Source organism: Brassica napus, chromosome C9, assembly GCF_020379485.1.
Source record: "Brassica napus cultivar Da-Ae chromosome C9, Da-Ae, whole genome shotgun sequence".
NCBI lineage: Eukaryota > Viridiplantae > Streptophyta > Magnoliopsida > Brassicales > Brassicaceae > Brassica > Brassica napus.
The window spans coordinates 39,709,590-39,724,626 of NC_063452.1; the positions used below are offsets into that span (position 1 = coordinate 39,709,590).

Below are 15,037 nucleotides of genomic sequence, written 5' to 3' on the forward strand. Positions count from 1 at the left end.
ATGACTTAGTCATTCTTTTCTTTTCTTTTCGGGTCAGTGTCTGGCATCTCGATTAGCTAGCTATGTATAATCTTTTCTTTCTTTGGACGTCTATAATTCTAATTCGAGGATCTTTGCCAAGACAATGATGGTTGATACCATTTTGTTTCTTATCATTCTTTACTCTTTACCAGCCTATAGCTTTCTCTTTTTAATGTTGGATAGTCGGATTCATTGATCATACAATCCGTGTACCTGACCACTTTCTGATCACCCATATTTGGCTCAAGGTCTCTTAGAAGTCGTGGGAGAAAGTCATACTCTTATCCAACATATATTCCCAATCCTCTTCTGAGGTTCCATCTTAGACGACACATATGTCTGTGGTGGTTTATTCAAAGTCTCTTAAGATGGTGTATGTCTGGTTTATGACCCGTATTCAATCTGAGATGGGAATATCTATGCTCACTTATATGGCCTGATATATTTTCACTTTATATACATGTAAATCCATGATGTCCCTAACCTTATAGGTAATGGACTGCACACGGCCAAGCCGTTTATATCATGGTCATAGACCATGGTTCATGAATTTGTTCACGAATTTGTAGTATTGATCATGTATCACGGATTTATCCTCTCTACCCCTCATGAACATACTATAATTTTGTGATGCTTAGGACAATAAAGCCTAATGAATTTCCCTTTGTGTACATGTTTTACAACGTGAGATCTTATGGGATAACTCTTTGTGCCTTCTCAATATCAATCTTTGCATCAAGTTTTAGACTAGGATGGCTAATCCGGTCTTGCCATAAAGTGTATAATTTTTGTGGGATATATCAGTATGATCACCACGGCTCTTGCCTCTTATCATACTGATCTGTAGCATAGTTTTGATCAGTAGATTACATAGGTATAGTCTTGACCACTTTCTTAAAAGGGTCTTAGGCGTTTTCTTTCTTTCTTAAATCTGAAGGAACTTGTTTCCTTTTGCCCATTGTTTCTATTTGGAAACCATTTTATTATAACGCAATGGGTCATACATTCTTGAGTGTATATAATGCCCTTTAGGCAATTCCTTAGCCATAGATTTCTTACTAGGCTACTATACCGTACCATAATGCCTTTTAGGCGATTTCTTTATCAATCATTCACATTATCAAGTAAGATCAGGCAAGATATAATAGTAATGAACTCAAAACAATTCTATTATTATATATAAAATCGTGAATAACAATTAGGTTTAAAGCAAAACACAAATCAAAGATTTAAAATACAATTAGCATATCGAGATCTTTCTTTAGTCAATAGACATGCCAGCCACACCATCAATTACATTGGACACGGCTGCCTTGGATTCATCCTAATCCATATCAGTCTTATTTGCTTCAGGATATCTCATCTCACTATTTCTTTTTAGCAACTGATTACTCTGCTCAGTTAGTAATAGGCTCGAGAGCAGATCATTATAGGTGGTGAAACCTTTTTCTCTATAGATATGTTGTAACAATAGATCTCTTGGATCGGCTGTGAGGAAGGTCTTTTCCAGTAAATCCTCCTCTGTTACCACTTCACCACATAGTCTCAGTTTGTAAACGATTTTGGACAATGCAAAATGATATTCATCCACAGACTCAAAGTCCTGGAATCTGAGACTCATCCATTCATGCCTGACCTTTGGTAATAACACCATTGTGTATCTGGATTTTAATTTTGTCCAAAGGTCACGAGGATTCTCAATATTTAGGTACTGATTTCTTAGATCCTCAGTGAGATGATGGCGCATAATTGTTATGGCTCTTAGCTTTTCACTTCTAGTTGCATAATCACCCTGAATGATACTCATTCCGAGTCCTCTTGATTTCAGGACAACTGAAGTGTTCATTGCCCATTCTAGATAATTTTCTCCAGAGGGATTTAGAATGGCATAATCCAAAGGCTCAAATCTCGGCATCTGAAACCATTTTATCAATCAATTCATGATTTAGGATGCAACCAATTCAAAATAATCAGTGCATATGATTTCATAAGTCTCTCGACCAAAACACTTTACTACTCGATCATGGTGCAAAACAAGTCGAGAATGCTAGCTCTATATGTGATGCTTAGGCCACACGGCCATGTAATGTGATACAACGATCCTAGAGATCGGCTCATGAGATATGCAAGCAAGGTCACACGACCATTCATATATGGTGTCTCTCTAGGCCACACGGCCAAGCTATGATGCATTAAGCCACACGGCTTTCAATCACATGATGCACACAATGTGATCTATCAAGGGCACAAGGCCGCGAGTATGAACAGTGCATCGGAATGGTTAGGCCACACGGCCGTTCGGTATGGTTCATAGCAAAATCACACGACCATAACAGAATATAATGCAAACAAGGATAATCAATTTAGATGCATTCAATATTATCATTCAGTTGCATATCAATTAGGGTTTACCAATTTCAAGGTTGGTAATCTAGCAACCTAACTCTCATGCAATATGTAATCAATCCTAAACCTCAAATCAATCATTCAAATTTTAAGCAATGTGAGATTTAAGGTTTCAAGGCCTTTAGGAATTTAAAACGAGATTTAGGGTTGTAAACATTTAAGTGGCGGATTTTATCAACATGAGGTTAAGGGTTTCAAGGCCTTAAGATTTTAGTTTCGAGATTCAATCAATCTATTAATCTTAAAACTCAGATCATCAATCATTCAATCAAGAAAGAACAATTTGAAATCGATTTCAAGCTTTAGGGTTTTAGAGTTTTCGATTCTAAGATTTAGGGTTTTCATAATTCAGATCAGAACAATCAATCAACATGTTCTAATGGAATCGATTTCAATCTAGTGATTATAAGATGATCAGTTTTAGATTATACCAATTTTTAGGGTTTATCAAGAACATTGGATTTCCATAATAATGGATTAGGGTTTTAGGGTTTGATCATTATGTTCTTAGATTAATCGGTATACCTTTGTTTGTAGGGTTGAAACCGGACCACCAAAGAGAACGGATGGACCTCGAGCTGCACACGGACGGACGCGAGCTGGCTGTCGTTGGATACGAGCTGAACGGGACGGGACGCGTCTGCTTCCTATCGGGTTTGCAAGCGGCTGGTCGGGATTGCGAGTTGGTTGATCGGGAACACGAGCTGGCTGTGATGCGAACGGACACTACAAGAAAACACACCGAATTCCGACGGATCTTCCGACGGACACCAAGGTCGTCGGACATTTGCGACGGAATACTGACAAATTTCCGACCAAATCCAAAAAAATTAAGTCGTCGGAATTCCGTCGGCCATTTCCGACGGAATTCCGACGACATACGGTTCGTCGGAATTTTCCGACGACTTTTCGACGACATTCCGATAAAAAATGTAACCGTTGTAGTCGTCGGAAGTTCGTCGGTATATTCCGACGAAATTCCGACGACATTCCGATTAATAGCAAAGTCGTCGGAATTCCATCGGTATATTCCGACGGAATTCCGACGAACCATGTGACCGTTGCCGACAAATACATATGACCGTTGTATAGCCGTTTGGGATTGGACAATTCCGACGGAATTCCGACGGACTTCTTTACATCCGTCGGAATTCCGTCGGAAAGTCGTCGGAGGTCCGTAAGCAATTTCCTATAAATACAACCCCTCCTCATTCAACTCATTCACACTTCATTCTCTCTTCATTCTCTTTAGTCATAACAATTCCGTGAAAATCATGTCTTCAGAAGTTTATTATCGTTCGTGGATGGATAAACCTCATTTGGATCCGAACACCAATTTGCTTACGGAAGAATACGTTCAAGGGATTGGAGAATTCATGAGGCTTGTTCAACAGCAACCGGATGCAAAAAGTGGTATGTTAAGATGTCCCTGCTCTTCTTGCAATAATAATAAGGTTATAAAAGAATTTGATGTTTGGACTCATTTGTATATGAAAGGGTTTTCACGTAATTATAAAGTTTGGTACCTTCATGGGGAAACTGGTTATGAATATGGTAGTACTAGCGAACCTCAGCCTGTTAGTGAACCTCAGCCTGATATTAGGTTAGAAGAATCTAGAACGGATATAGATTATGGTGTAGGTACTGAGCAGATGGTACATGATCATTATAGAGGGGAAGAACCAAACCCCGAGTCTAGGAGATTTTTTGACATGTTGGATGCAGGAAAACAACCTTTGTATCAAAATTGTAGAGATGGTCATTCAGTCTTATCATCTGCAACTAGATTAATGGGTATTAAGACAGACTATAATTTGGCTGAAGAATGTATGGATGCGATTACTGATTTTGTCAAAGGTATTCTACCTGAGGATAACCTTGCACCGGGTTCATACTACGAGGTTCAGAAACTTGTTGCAGGTCTTCAACTACCGTATGAAGTGATAGATGTATGTATTGACAACTGCATGATCTACTGGAGAGCGGATGAGACACGGAATGTATGCAAATTTTGTGGGAAACCTCGTTATCAGGAGACGAGGGGAAGAGTTCCGATCCCATTCAAAAGAATGTGGTATTTGCCTTTGACGGAAAGATTGAAGAGGTTGTATCAGTGTGAGCGCACAGCAAAAGCAATGAGATGGCATGCAGAGCATTCCACAAATGGTGAGATTAGACATCCTTCAGATGCAAAGGCTTGGAAACATTTCCAGTCAACATATCCAGAATTTGCGGAAGAGAGAAGAAATGTTTATCTTGGATTATCTACTGATGGTTTCAGCCCATTTGGAAAGCATGGAAGGCAGTATTCTCTATGGCCAGTTATTGTGACACCGTACAACTTACGGCCGAGCTTGTGCATGCGACGAGAGTTTTTGTTTCTCTCAATTCTAGTCCCCGGGCCAGATCATCCTAAAAGATCACTAGATGTGTTTCTTCAACCACTAATATATGAGTTGCAACAACTATGGGCGCATGGTTTTGAGACATACGATGTTTCGCGCAAAGAAAACTTTCAGATGCGGGCAGTACTTATGTGGACAATAAGTGACTTTCCAGCATATGGTATGTTATCTGGATGGACAACACATGGGAAGCTATCATGTCCATATTGTCAAGATGACACAGATGCTTTCCAACTAAAGAACGGAAGGAAAACGTGTTGGTTTGACTGTCACAGACGATTTCTACCACCTGATCATCCATACCGCAGGAGTAAGACTTCGTTTACGAAGAACAAGCAGGTGTTTGATGGTCCACCTGAGGAAGTTAGTGGGAAAGATTTGTTGAAGCAGTTTAGGTATTTTGATGCAGAAAGGACGCCAGATGTAGGTGGACATGAAAACATTCGAGTCAATGCGGTTGGAGAGCTACATAACTGGCACAAAAAGAGTATTTTCTGGGATCTACCATATTGGGAGAGTCATCTATTGCGGCATAATTTAGATGTCATGCATATTGAGAAGAACTTCTTCGATAATCTGATGAACACAGTCCTTAACATCCAAGGTAAAACGAAGGATAATTTGAAGTCAAGGTTGGATTTAGTCGATATTTGTGATCGTTCTGAACTTCACGTTGATGAGAACGGTACGGCCCCTTTTCCCATTTATCGGCTAGATGGTGCTAGAAAAGAAGAGTTCTTTGATTGGATTACAGAGAAAGTGAAATTTCCTGACGGATATGCATCAAATTTGGGGAACTGCGTTGATAGAAGCGAAGGAAAGTTTACTGGCTTGAAGAGTCATGATTGTCATGTAATTATGCAGCGCCTCCTTCCGTTTGCCTTTTCAGCATTATTGCCACGTAATGTTCATGAAGCAATTGCAGGGATTAGTGTTTTTTTCCGTGACTTATGCAGCAGAGTATTGACTGAAGAGGGAATAATTAATAATTTGAAGACAAACGCACCAGTCAGCATGTGCAACCTTGAGAAGATATTTCCTCCATCATTCTTTGATGTAATGGAACATCTTGCTATTCATCTCGCAAGAGAATTGGAACTTGGTGGTCCTGTGCAGTACAGATGGATGTATATTTTTGAGCGTTATATGCATCATCTGAAGAAGATGGTCAAAAATCAAAGCAGGGTGGAAGGATCTATAGTGGCACAGGTGATCAATGAAGAAACTGCAATCTTTGCTGAAAATTATTTTCCACCAGAAGTGCAAACAAAACACCGAAGACCTGCTCGGCATGATGATAGAGGGGAGAGAGCAACATATCATGTTACTGTCCCAAGCATGTTCAAGGAAATAGGACGACTTAGTGGAAAATTCACGAAGCGGAGACTTACGGACACTGAGAACGCTCATTTGCAAACATATTTGCTCACCAACTGTGAAGATGTTCTACAATATGAGAGGTAAAAATATTTATTCATTTATTGTTAGATTAATATTCAATAAATTTATTTCATATTGATAATATTTTTGTATATAGTGTATATATGGCGGAGTTGCGTATGACTCACAGGCATGCAACAGAAGATGAGCTTCGACAACTTAGAGATAACGGATTTGCTGCGTGGCTTCGTAGTTATGTGAGTCATATATCCTATTACCCTATGCAAATGATTAGTTTAAATTTAATATATATAAACTAATTAATTTTGCAATCATATATGTTTTTTTTTATAGGTGAATGATGGTTTGGCCAGAGGTCTTGTGTTCGATGATTGGGTACGCGAATTTGTGCAGGGACCAAACTATGTGGTCAAATCATATCCTAAATTTTGTACGCGAGGATATGCATTCACAAGGAAAGGTCATTCTAAGACAACATATGATGCTGGTGTTTCATCTTCTTCTGGTGACGATGTCTACTACGGCAACATAAAAGAAATATTGGAAATCCAATTTCCTGGAATGGTTGGATTGCGTTGTGTAGTATTCTATTGTGATTGGTATGACACCACCCCAGATAGAGGAGTGAAGATTGATGCGTTTGGTGTTACATCAGTTCATTCGCGGCGGAAACTTCAATATTATGATCCCTTCATTCTTGGTTCGCAAGCTGATCAGGTATGTCAATATATTCATAATTTTTTACCAATATAATTAATTAATGTTATATATTGAACTAATACTTTGTATAATTGATATGTATAGGTGTGCTACATCAGTTACCCTCGGGTGACGTACAGAGACGATCCATGGGTTACTGTAACGCAAATCAACCCAAGAGGACGAGTGGATGGAACTTCTGATGATGATGAACCATTGCAACCAGAGTCTACCAGCAACGCCCAGGCAGTTGAAGATTTGGAAAATGTTCAACTCGTTGAGAATTTGACTGTGTTTGGACATGATGCTGTCGTACATTCAGAGCCGGAAGCCGAGGTTGGGGAGTTTGATGAAGATTCAGAAGATTCTGATTAGTTTTTTTTTTTTTTTTTTTTTTTAATGGTCCGTCGGAAATCCCTCGCAATATACCGACGACATAGCGACGACAACGGGTTTCATTGAAAATTGGAAAGGTCGTCGGTATTTCGTCGGAAAATACCGACGACATTCCGACGAACTCGACAAGTTCGTCGGAATGTCGTCGGTATTTTCCGACGAAATACCGACGACATGTTTTTCTATAAAGTTTCAATCATAAAAATCTATAAATTTAGATGCCAAAACTATGAAAATAACACATAATAAGTGTTTAGTATAGTATTAGATCGCAACCGTTCAAATATAACAACTCATTAAAATATTTATGTATGCATATCATTGTTTTCATAACATCTCATCTTAACATTATGTACTTATACAATCATATTTATATAAGCTTACACTACAAAAAATATTGTTGTGTAAAATCGTGTTATAAAACATTTTTATTGTTAAATCTTTATGCAAATACTATATATATTATCAAAGGTTTGGATTTTGCATTTAGAAACTTGAAAATAACACCCTAAACACTAAGTCGTCGGAATTCCGTCGGAAAATACCGACGGAATGTGTCCGTCGGAAAATACTGACGGACACGTTCCGTCGGAATTTCAATTAGCCCGGGAGAACCAAACCGCTTGAAAATTTTCGCGAATCGGCATTTGGTATATTTTAAATATACCGACGGAATACCGACGAACCCGTGTCCGTCGGAATCCGCGGAAATAAAAACCCTTCTCCTTTCTTCTTCGTTATCTCCGCGGCCTCTCCCTCTCTCAAATCCTCTCCGGCGATTTCGGCGATTCCGGCGACTCTCCGGCGATTCCGGCCTCTCTTCACCGGCGAATCCTCTCCTCACCCTCCTATCTCTTCCCCAAACCCCAAATCATGTAAGAATCATCCCAAACCTTTTTTTTTTCAATTGTTTAGGGTTTTGGAAGTTGATCTCGGATTTTAGGTTGTTTGATTGAACATTTTAGGATTGAATGGATAGTTTAGGATATATAAGTTAGGATTGTTGTTTTAGTTTTTTTTGGAACATTTTTTGATTTTTAAAAACGTTTTTTGATTTTTTAAAACGTTTTTTTTTTTTTTTAAAAACGTTTTTTGATTTTTAAAAACGTTTTTTGATTTTTAAAAACGTTTTTTGATTTTTAAAAACGTTTTTTGATTTTTAAAAACGTTTTTTGATTTTTAAAAACGTTTTTTGATTTTTAAAAACGTTTTTTGATTTTTAAAAACGTTTTTTTGAAAAAAATATAATATTTAACACCATTTTTCTTCATTTATAAATTTTAACAACATTTTTCTATATTTATAAATTTTTTATAATTTTGTATACATATATATATATGTAAATCATGTATAGTAAATTTTAAAATTTTTAATATTTTTTTTTTAAGTTTCCACTAATAAATATTTAACAACATTTTTTTTTAAAAATATAAATATTTAACAACATTTTCTTCATTTATAAATTTTTAACAACATTTTTCTATATTTATAAATTTTTTATAATTTTGAATACATATATATATATATATATATAAAAGGTTTAATAGTTTTTTTTAAAACGTTTATAAAACCTTTTGTAAATATATAAATGAAAATATGTTTGATGGGTTAATTTTTTTTTTTAGGGCCGAGGATGAAGCCCGCCCCGCAGCCCGTCTTCGACGTAGTTCGGTGAGCGGTTCCCGTGCATCGGTATCGTCTCATGACTCGGTTCCGGTATATATTCCCGCTCCAGCTCCCTCTGCCCCTCACGCTGCCCCTCACGCTGCTGCTCAACAGGATCCGGGGGTCATGCCGGTTCATCTATTGGTTCAACAACCAGGTCGAGAGCATCTCCCGTTTCTCCAACCCAACCCACGACGAGGCCATAGCACTTGGTTAGTATTTTTTTTATTTGTACCGTTATATTTTTTGCTTTAATTAACTTGCTAACTTGTATTTTTTTTTAAAGGTTCACCAAGTCGAAAAATGGCATTAGCCGGAGCATCAACCAGATGATGTACTCCATGCTCCGTTTTGGATATCCAAAGTGGAGTGTGATCCCTTCCGACGAACGAGAGTTGTGGTTTCGTCAGTTTGCGGTATAGTAACCCTTCATTTTTTTAAGTTTTTACATTTTTTTACATATATTTACTTATTAAATTGTGTTTGTTTTGTAGCAAGAGTTCAACTGGCACTCCGATCTTACGGAAACAGTCCGTAAGAAATTCAACGAAAAGGCCATGGACTCTTACACAAAGCAGATAAACGCGTGGAAGACAGTTTGGCAGAAGAACAAGAAGCCACGGTTCATCAACGGGGGGGTGTGGGAGCAGTTGATAGCTCATTGGGAGAGGGAAGACACTGCAGAGACGTCTTCTAGGAACTCCAGGAACCGGAAGAGCGATCGTGGCGGGAAAGGTATGTATGTGCACAACCTCGGCGCTTGCTCCATGTCTACTAAGGAGGATGAACTTGTAAGTTTTTTATTATTATTTATCTTTATATTTTTTAAATAAATATTTTATATATTTTTTTGGCTAATAATGGCGGTTTTTTTAGATCGAAGCAAATGACGGTAATCCCGTTGATCGTCTCCAACTCATTAAGGTGGCTCACACTAACAAGACGACGGGTCAAATTCAGGACCCCGTGATCAGAGGTGTAGTTGATTTGGTGGAAGCTGAGATAGTTTCTCAATCTCAGCCTCTCTCTGATGACGGCGACTCCACGGGAGCTTCAACCAACCTGTCTCTATTGCAAATAAATGAGATGGTTGAAAAGGTAATTTTTTTTATTAATATTTTTTTTTATAATGTCGATTACTTACTTGTCCATATTTACTTACTTTAAATATTTTTGTAGGCGGTTCCTAAAAGGAAAGGAGGCCGTTTAGTTGGGTTGGCCCGTCGTGCTTCTTCGTATCCGGCATCTTCTTCGCAAGCTCCGTATGCCGATCCCATGATTCTCGAGGAGCTACATGACAAAGATGAACGGATTGGGGCATTGGAGGAGCAGAACACCACTATCCTTTCGGAGAATGCCACTATCCGTTCGGAGAATGCCACTATCCTTGCTGAGTTGGCATCCCAGAAGAAGTTCAACACCGAGATTATGCAGAAGCTAGATCGTTTGATGTCTTCGAGTTCTTCTTAGTTTATTTCGGCTTTATAAAACTTTCGGAATGTTTTTTTTTTCTATTTCGGTTTGTATGAATTTTAAACTTTATGAATGTTTTTTTCCTATTTCGGTTTTTATGAATTTAAATTTTATAATATTATTAGTTTTAAATTTCCAATTTTTTAAATTTATTAATATCAAAAAATATATAAAAATGCAAAATTAATTTGTAAAAAAAAAAGGGTATATACCGACGGACAACGGTCGTCGGAATATACCGACGGACATATATCCGTCGGAATTTACCGACAAACCCATTTCCGTCGGAATATACCGACGAACGTGGTTCGTCGGAATATACCGACGAACGTTGTTCGTCGGTATATTCCGACGACCGTTGTCCGTCGGTAAATTCCGACGCCTACAGTTCGTCGGAATAAACCGAGGAACCACGTTCGTCGGAATTGTAGTTTTCCGATGAACTCCGGTCTTCTGTAGCCGCATCGTAATATCGTCGGAAGTTCGTCGGAATGACGTTTCTTGGTATTCGTCAGAAAGTCGTCGGAATTTCTGACGAAATTCCGACGAACGTTTTTATTCCGACGAAACGATACCGACGGACGGGTTCGTCGGAATTTCGTCGGAATAGACCGATTCCGACGAATTACCGACGATTTCGGCCATCAGAATCCCCCTGTTTTCTTGTAGTGGGAAGCTGAGGTCGTCTAGGATCAGGAACACCTTAGGGATGGAGCTGATCGGTTGCTGACGAGTTGGAACGCGAGCTAGGACGAATTAGGGTTCGTCGGGATTAGGTTAAAGTCGCCGGCTAGGTTAGGTTTAAGGGATTGGCGATTTTAGCTTAAATTGTAGAGAACAATCGTGCTGATAACGTGTTGTAAAAGAATGAGAATTCTATATGTTTCATTAATGAATAAAACATCTCTTATATAAGGTTTACAAGATATAGATAAAAGGAAAGAGTACAAATCCTAATCCAACTAGATTTAAGATAACTACTAAATACATAAATGGAAAGATTACATATACAAGGAAAAAGAAATAGGGTTTCCTTTTCTCTATAGCTTGTGGCCGCCTCTCTCTCTCCTCTAAGGCATGCGGCCGCCTCTCTCTCCTCTCTCTAGGGTTTCGGCTATGTCTCTTTCTTTTAAGGTTTGAGCCAGTTATGGACCGGACCGGTTAAAGATATTCATCACTTGATTTATAACAAAGGACATATTTAGTTGATTGTTTTTTCTATAGTAAGGAGTAGCTAGGGGACGTCGATCAATTAATGAGAGCACTGAGCTGTTATATTTATTCTTCACACAAAGAACAATTTTAAATTGGTGTGTGTCCATAATACATCAACTGCTTAACTACCATAAAATCAAACCTTCAACAAAAATCTGGATATAGTATAATTATAAAGAAACAAGTAATTAAACCATACATCCACAAAGAAAAGTATAGTTAGTACACTGACACATTATTTTGGGTTTATACATAAATAAATGTGATTGATACATTATTGATTTACAGACATTAATTGAGATAATAAGTAGCTTCATGTTAAACGAACAAGAAAGATGTTACCGTCGGCTCTTCGGAAATCCGATGACTAGGTCAGTTTCCACATCCTCTTTCTCTTCGCTGCTTGATGGCGTCCCCAATGGTCTTTCTCCAACCTGACATAAGAACATGATAAATTTTTTTTTTTTGATGACCTTGATATCCCGATGTCTTCGAAAGAGACCCGACTAGCACCTAATGACCGTCCACCAGAGCTGAGTCGGGGAGCCCGCCGAAGACATCCAAGAAAGCTGCATTTTTTATTCCATTATAATCGACGGTGGCCGAGATTCGAATCTAGATGGCAGAACTCACAGCCATGAGCCCTTTACCACCAGACCACAAGGAAAATAACTATTAATCATCTAATTCTCACGTATATATTTAAGTAACTAACCATAAAACAAAAAATTATTTGGTGAAAAGATATAACACATGCATAATATGTCATATTCCACTTAGTCTTCGCAAGTTATATTGATTTTGTAGTGGGTTCAAGTTGCAATGCGTAAATCGATAAGTACGTAATGACGACTCTATGTCTATATATGCACATATAGGTAATATAGTGATATGGACCATACGGTACATACCCTTTCACAAAGCCTGACTCTCTCGTCCTTGAGCTCCCTCTCCTAATTTTCAAAGAAGAAGATCAATAAATATCACACGGCAAAGGATAAAAATTAAACAAAATCAAATTGTTATTATTCTAACCTTAGCTTTTAGTTTCTCTATTTCATCTCCATATAACTTAGCCTACAAATAATCCAACATAGGATCCACAAGACAAGTAATTGATCATACGATGAAAAAACGTTCCGAGTCATTTTATATTTAAATATATATTTTTCTTTTATGTATGTTTACCTTTCTTAATCTAACAATATGAAGGCTTTTCTTTATCTGTGTGGCTATCTCTTGAAGTTCTTTCACCGAACAAGAAGCCAGGTTTTGCCCCATCAACTTCCTATGAAAGCCACATTTTCAAAATCAACACAATTCCTTTAGGAACCACTTGAAAATCCATGCCGTTAATAAACAATGTAGAAAACAGGCAACTGAGATACAAACCGGTTATGCACTTCAAGCATTTCAATCTTTTCCACCATTGTTGCCATTTCCTTCTTTAGTCCCTGTAAACCCAAAGTGGTTGTACCAAGTCCAAGTGTCACAAAAATCAAATGAAATGTGACCGACGCATTTTTCAACTTGAGTTTGACATAATACAAAAGGTTTGTAAGTAATGAGACGAAAAATTAGGAGTATAGGTATACGAAAAGAAACCTGCACGTATTGCTCCATGGGGTGACTTTCTGCAACGAAATACTCTCTCTTATACTCGGCGTATCGCTTGATCGTCTTCTGGATACTAAGAGAATTCTCAAGAGTCAAGACATTAACGGCTTAATTTGTGAGTTTAGTTGGAAAATATGTGAAATACTCTCTCCCATGGCTAATCATATTCCATTACGGCTCTTTATAAGTACATACACATGTGTCATATATTTCTTTAGAAAAACTAGACTTTTGTTGGACAACATATATGTATACATATATAATAGAATGCCAGTTCTCAAAAGAAATATGTATATATATATGTGAATTGTCTAGACATAACCTAGCTACAAATGAATCAATTATCCACAATTGATGAATTGATATATATATGTTATTCTTAGTATTCTCAACCGACCCTATGCATACATAGTGAGTCGTCCGACCTTAACGAATTAGACCACTGGAAGCATTAAATATCGAACCTGGACTCAGAAACAACAACACACTTCAAAAAAAAATCATGTAGACAAATTTATAATTTTGGGGATTAACATTTGGTGTCTTTTTTTTGTTTTACAACAACACTTGGATTCGTATATATATGATTTGTTGGTTTGATTTATGTTCTTGATTTTAAAGTCATTTTGGATAAATACAATAATTTTCACTTAGTTCCAACGCAGATAAAAGGCTCAATATTCAAAAAACCGTATTTAGAAAAACCCTAATTAATTCATAAGATAACCCTCATGTTGAAGTTGAACTATATATGGACTTTAAAGAGGCATATTTTGTCAACTGCAACAAGCTATTAAACAAAAAAAACTTAAGCAAAAAAAAAAGCTATAGACAAAAAAACGAGCAAAATCTTTTACCTGTATATTGAGAAATCTCTAGTACTTTTGTCAGAGAGATATTCAATACATAAGTATACTCCTTTTCGACAACAAAATTTTTATTTTCGACAACACATTCAACATAAGAAATTTATTGAATAGTACATAGACTAGCGTAATTAATCAATCTGAAATTAAGAATCTTACTCGGAGCTGGTGAAATCATATAATCTTCCCTTCTGAGAGAAGATTATTGCTGCGACTTGGGCATCACAAAGAACAGAAAGCTCATGAGCCTTCTTAAAGAGACCTTTCCTTCTCTTAGAGAACGTGACTTGTCTGCTTGTAGTGTTCTCGATCTTCTTGATCTGGATCTTTCCTCTCACCATTTTAATTTGTGCTCACAAAATCGAATCCCACGAATGAGATCTTTCAAGGGATGGAAACCCTAACCAAAGTTTGAAAGTTTGCTTTGTCTACCAAGAAAAAAACAGATCACTGAAACAAAACCAAAAGTCAAAATCAAGAAATGGTTTCTTGATTTAGAAAACTAACACCGAAATTAGTTCATATGATAACTTTGGGAAAATCTGGTGAACTAAAGATAATTCGCAAAGCCCGTTTGAGAGCTGTTGTCGAGATTCGCTTGAACCAAAGAAGAAAAAAAAAGGATGAATAAGGAATATTTTTCACAAGAAGGTGAAGAAAAAGCAATCGGACAAAAGGAGAATAAATGGAAAGTGAAATCTTGAAACAATGAACAAGAAAGCTTCGTGTTTACCTCTCATGGGCTATTAGCGGAGTCGCAGCCCTAATCTTTAGAAAGAATCTTCCTTCTTTTCTTCTTTTCTGTCTATTCTAATTAAAAATCAACTTTTGTTTAGCCCCTCACTGATGAACTAGTATAAAAGCATTCCAATA

General features: G+C 37.4%; 1 protein-coding gene across 2 annotated transcripts; it reads right to left on the reverse strand.

Moving 5' to 3' along the window:
* Positions 1–11,144: 11,144 nt before the first annotated feature.
* On the reverse strand, positions 11,145–15,037 carry LOC106376989 (MADS-box protein AGL72-like). 2 transcript variants are annotated; one of them, XM_022713825.2, is made up of 8 exons: positions 14,898–15,037; positions 14,324–14,614; positions 13,287–13,371; positions 13,074–13,135; positions 12,870–12,969; positions 12,717–12,758; positions 12,593–12,634; positions 11,145–12,325 (listed from the first exon to the last, which is right to left on the reverse strand). In XM_022713825.2, the coding sequence occupies exons 2-8, from the start codon at positions 14,503–14,505 to the stop codon at positions 12,311–12,313; spliced, it is 528 nt and encodes a 175-aa protein (XP_022569546.1). In that variant the 5' UTR covers positions 14,506–14,614; positions 14,898–15,037; the 3' UTR covers positions 11,145–12,310. The 2 variants fall into 2 exon arrangements, with proteins under 2 accessions (XP_022569546.1, XP_013672589.1); XM_013817135.3 differs by having other exon boundaries at positions 11,145–12,115; positions 14,898–15,036.

Bases quoted from the DNA above. Each gene is read 5' to 3' on its own strand.
- LOC106376989 (XM_013817135.3), bottom strand. From the start codon at position 14,505: ATGGTGAGAGGAAAGATCCAGATCAAGAAGATCGAGAACACTACAAGC. The intron at 13,136-13,286 runs GTTTCTTTTCGT...TTGGGTTTACAG, and splicing joins CCATGGAGCAATACGTGCAG to GGACTAAAGAAGGAAATGGC. The intron at 12,970-13,073 runs GTTTGTATCTCA...TGGCTTTCATAG, and splicing joins ATGCTTGAAGTGCATAACCG to GAAGTTGATGGGGCAAAACC.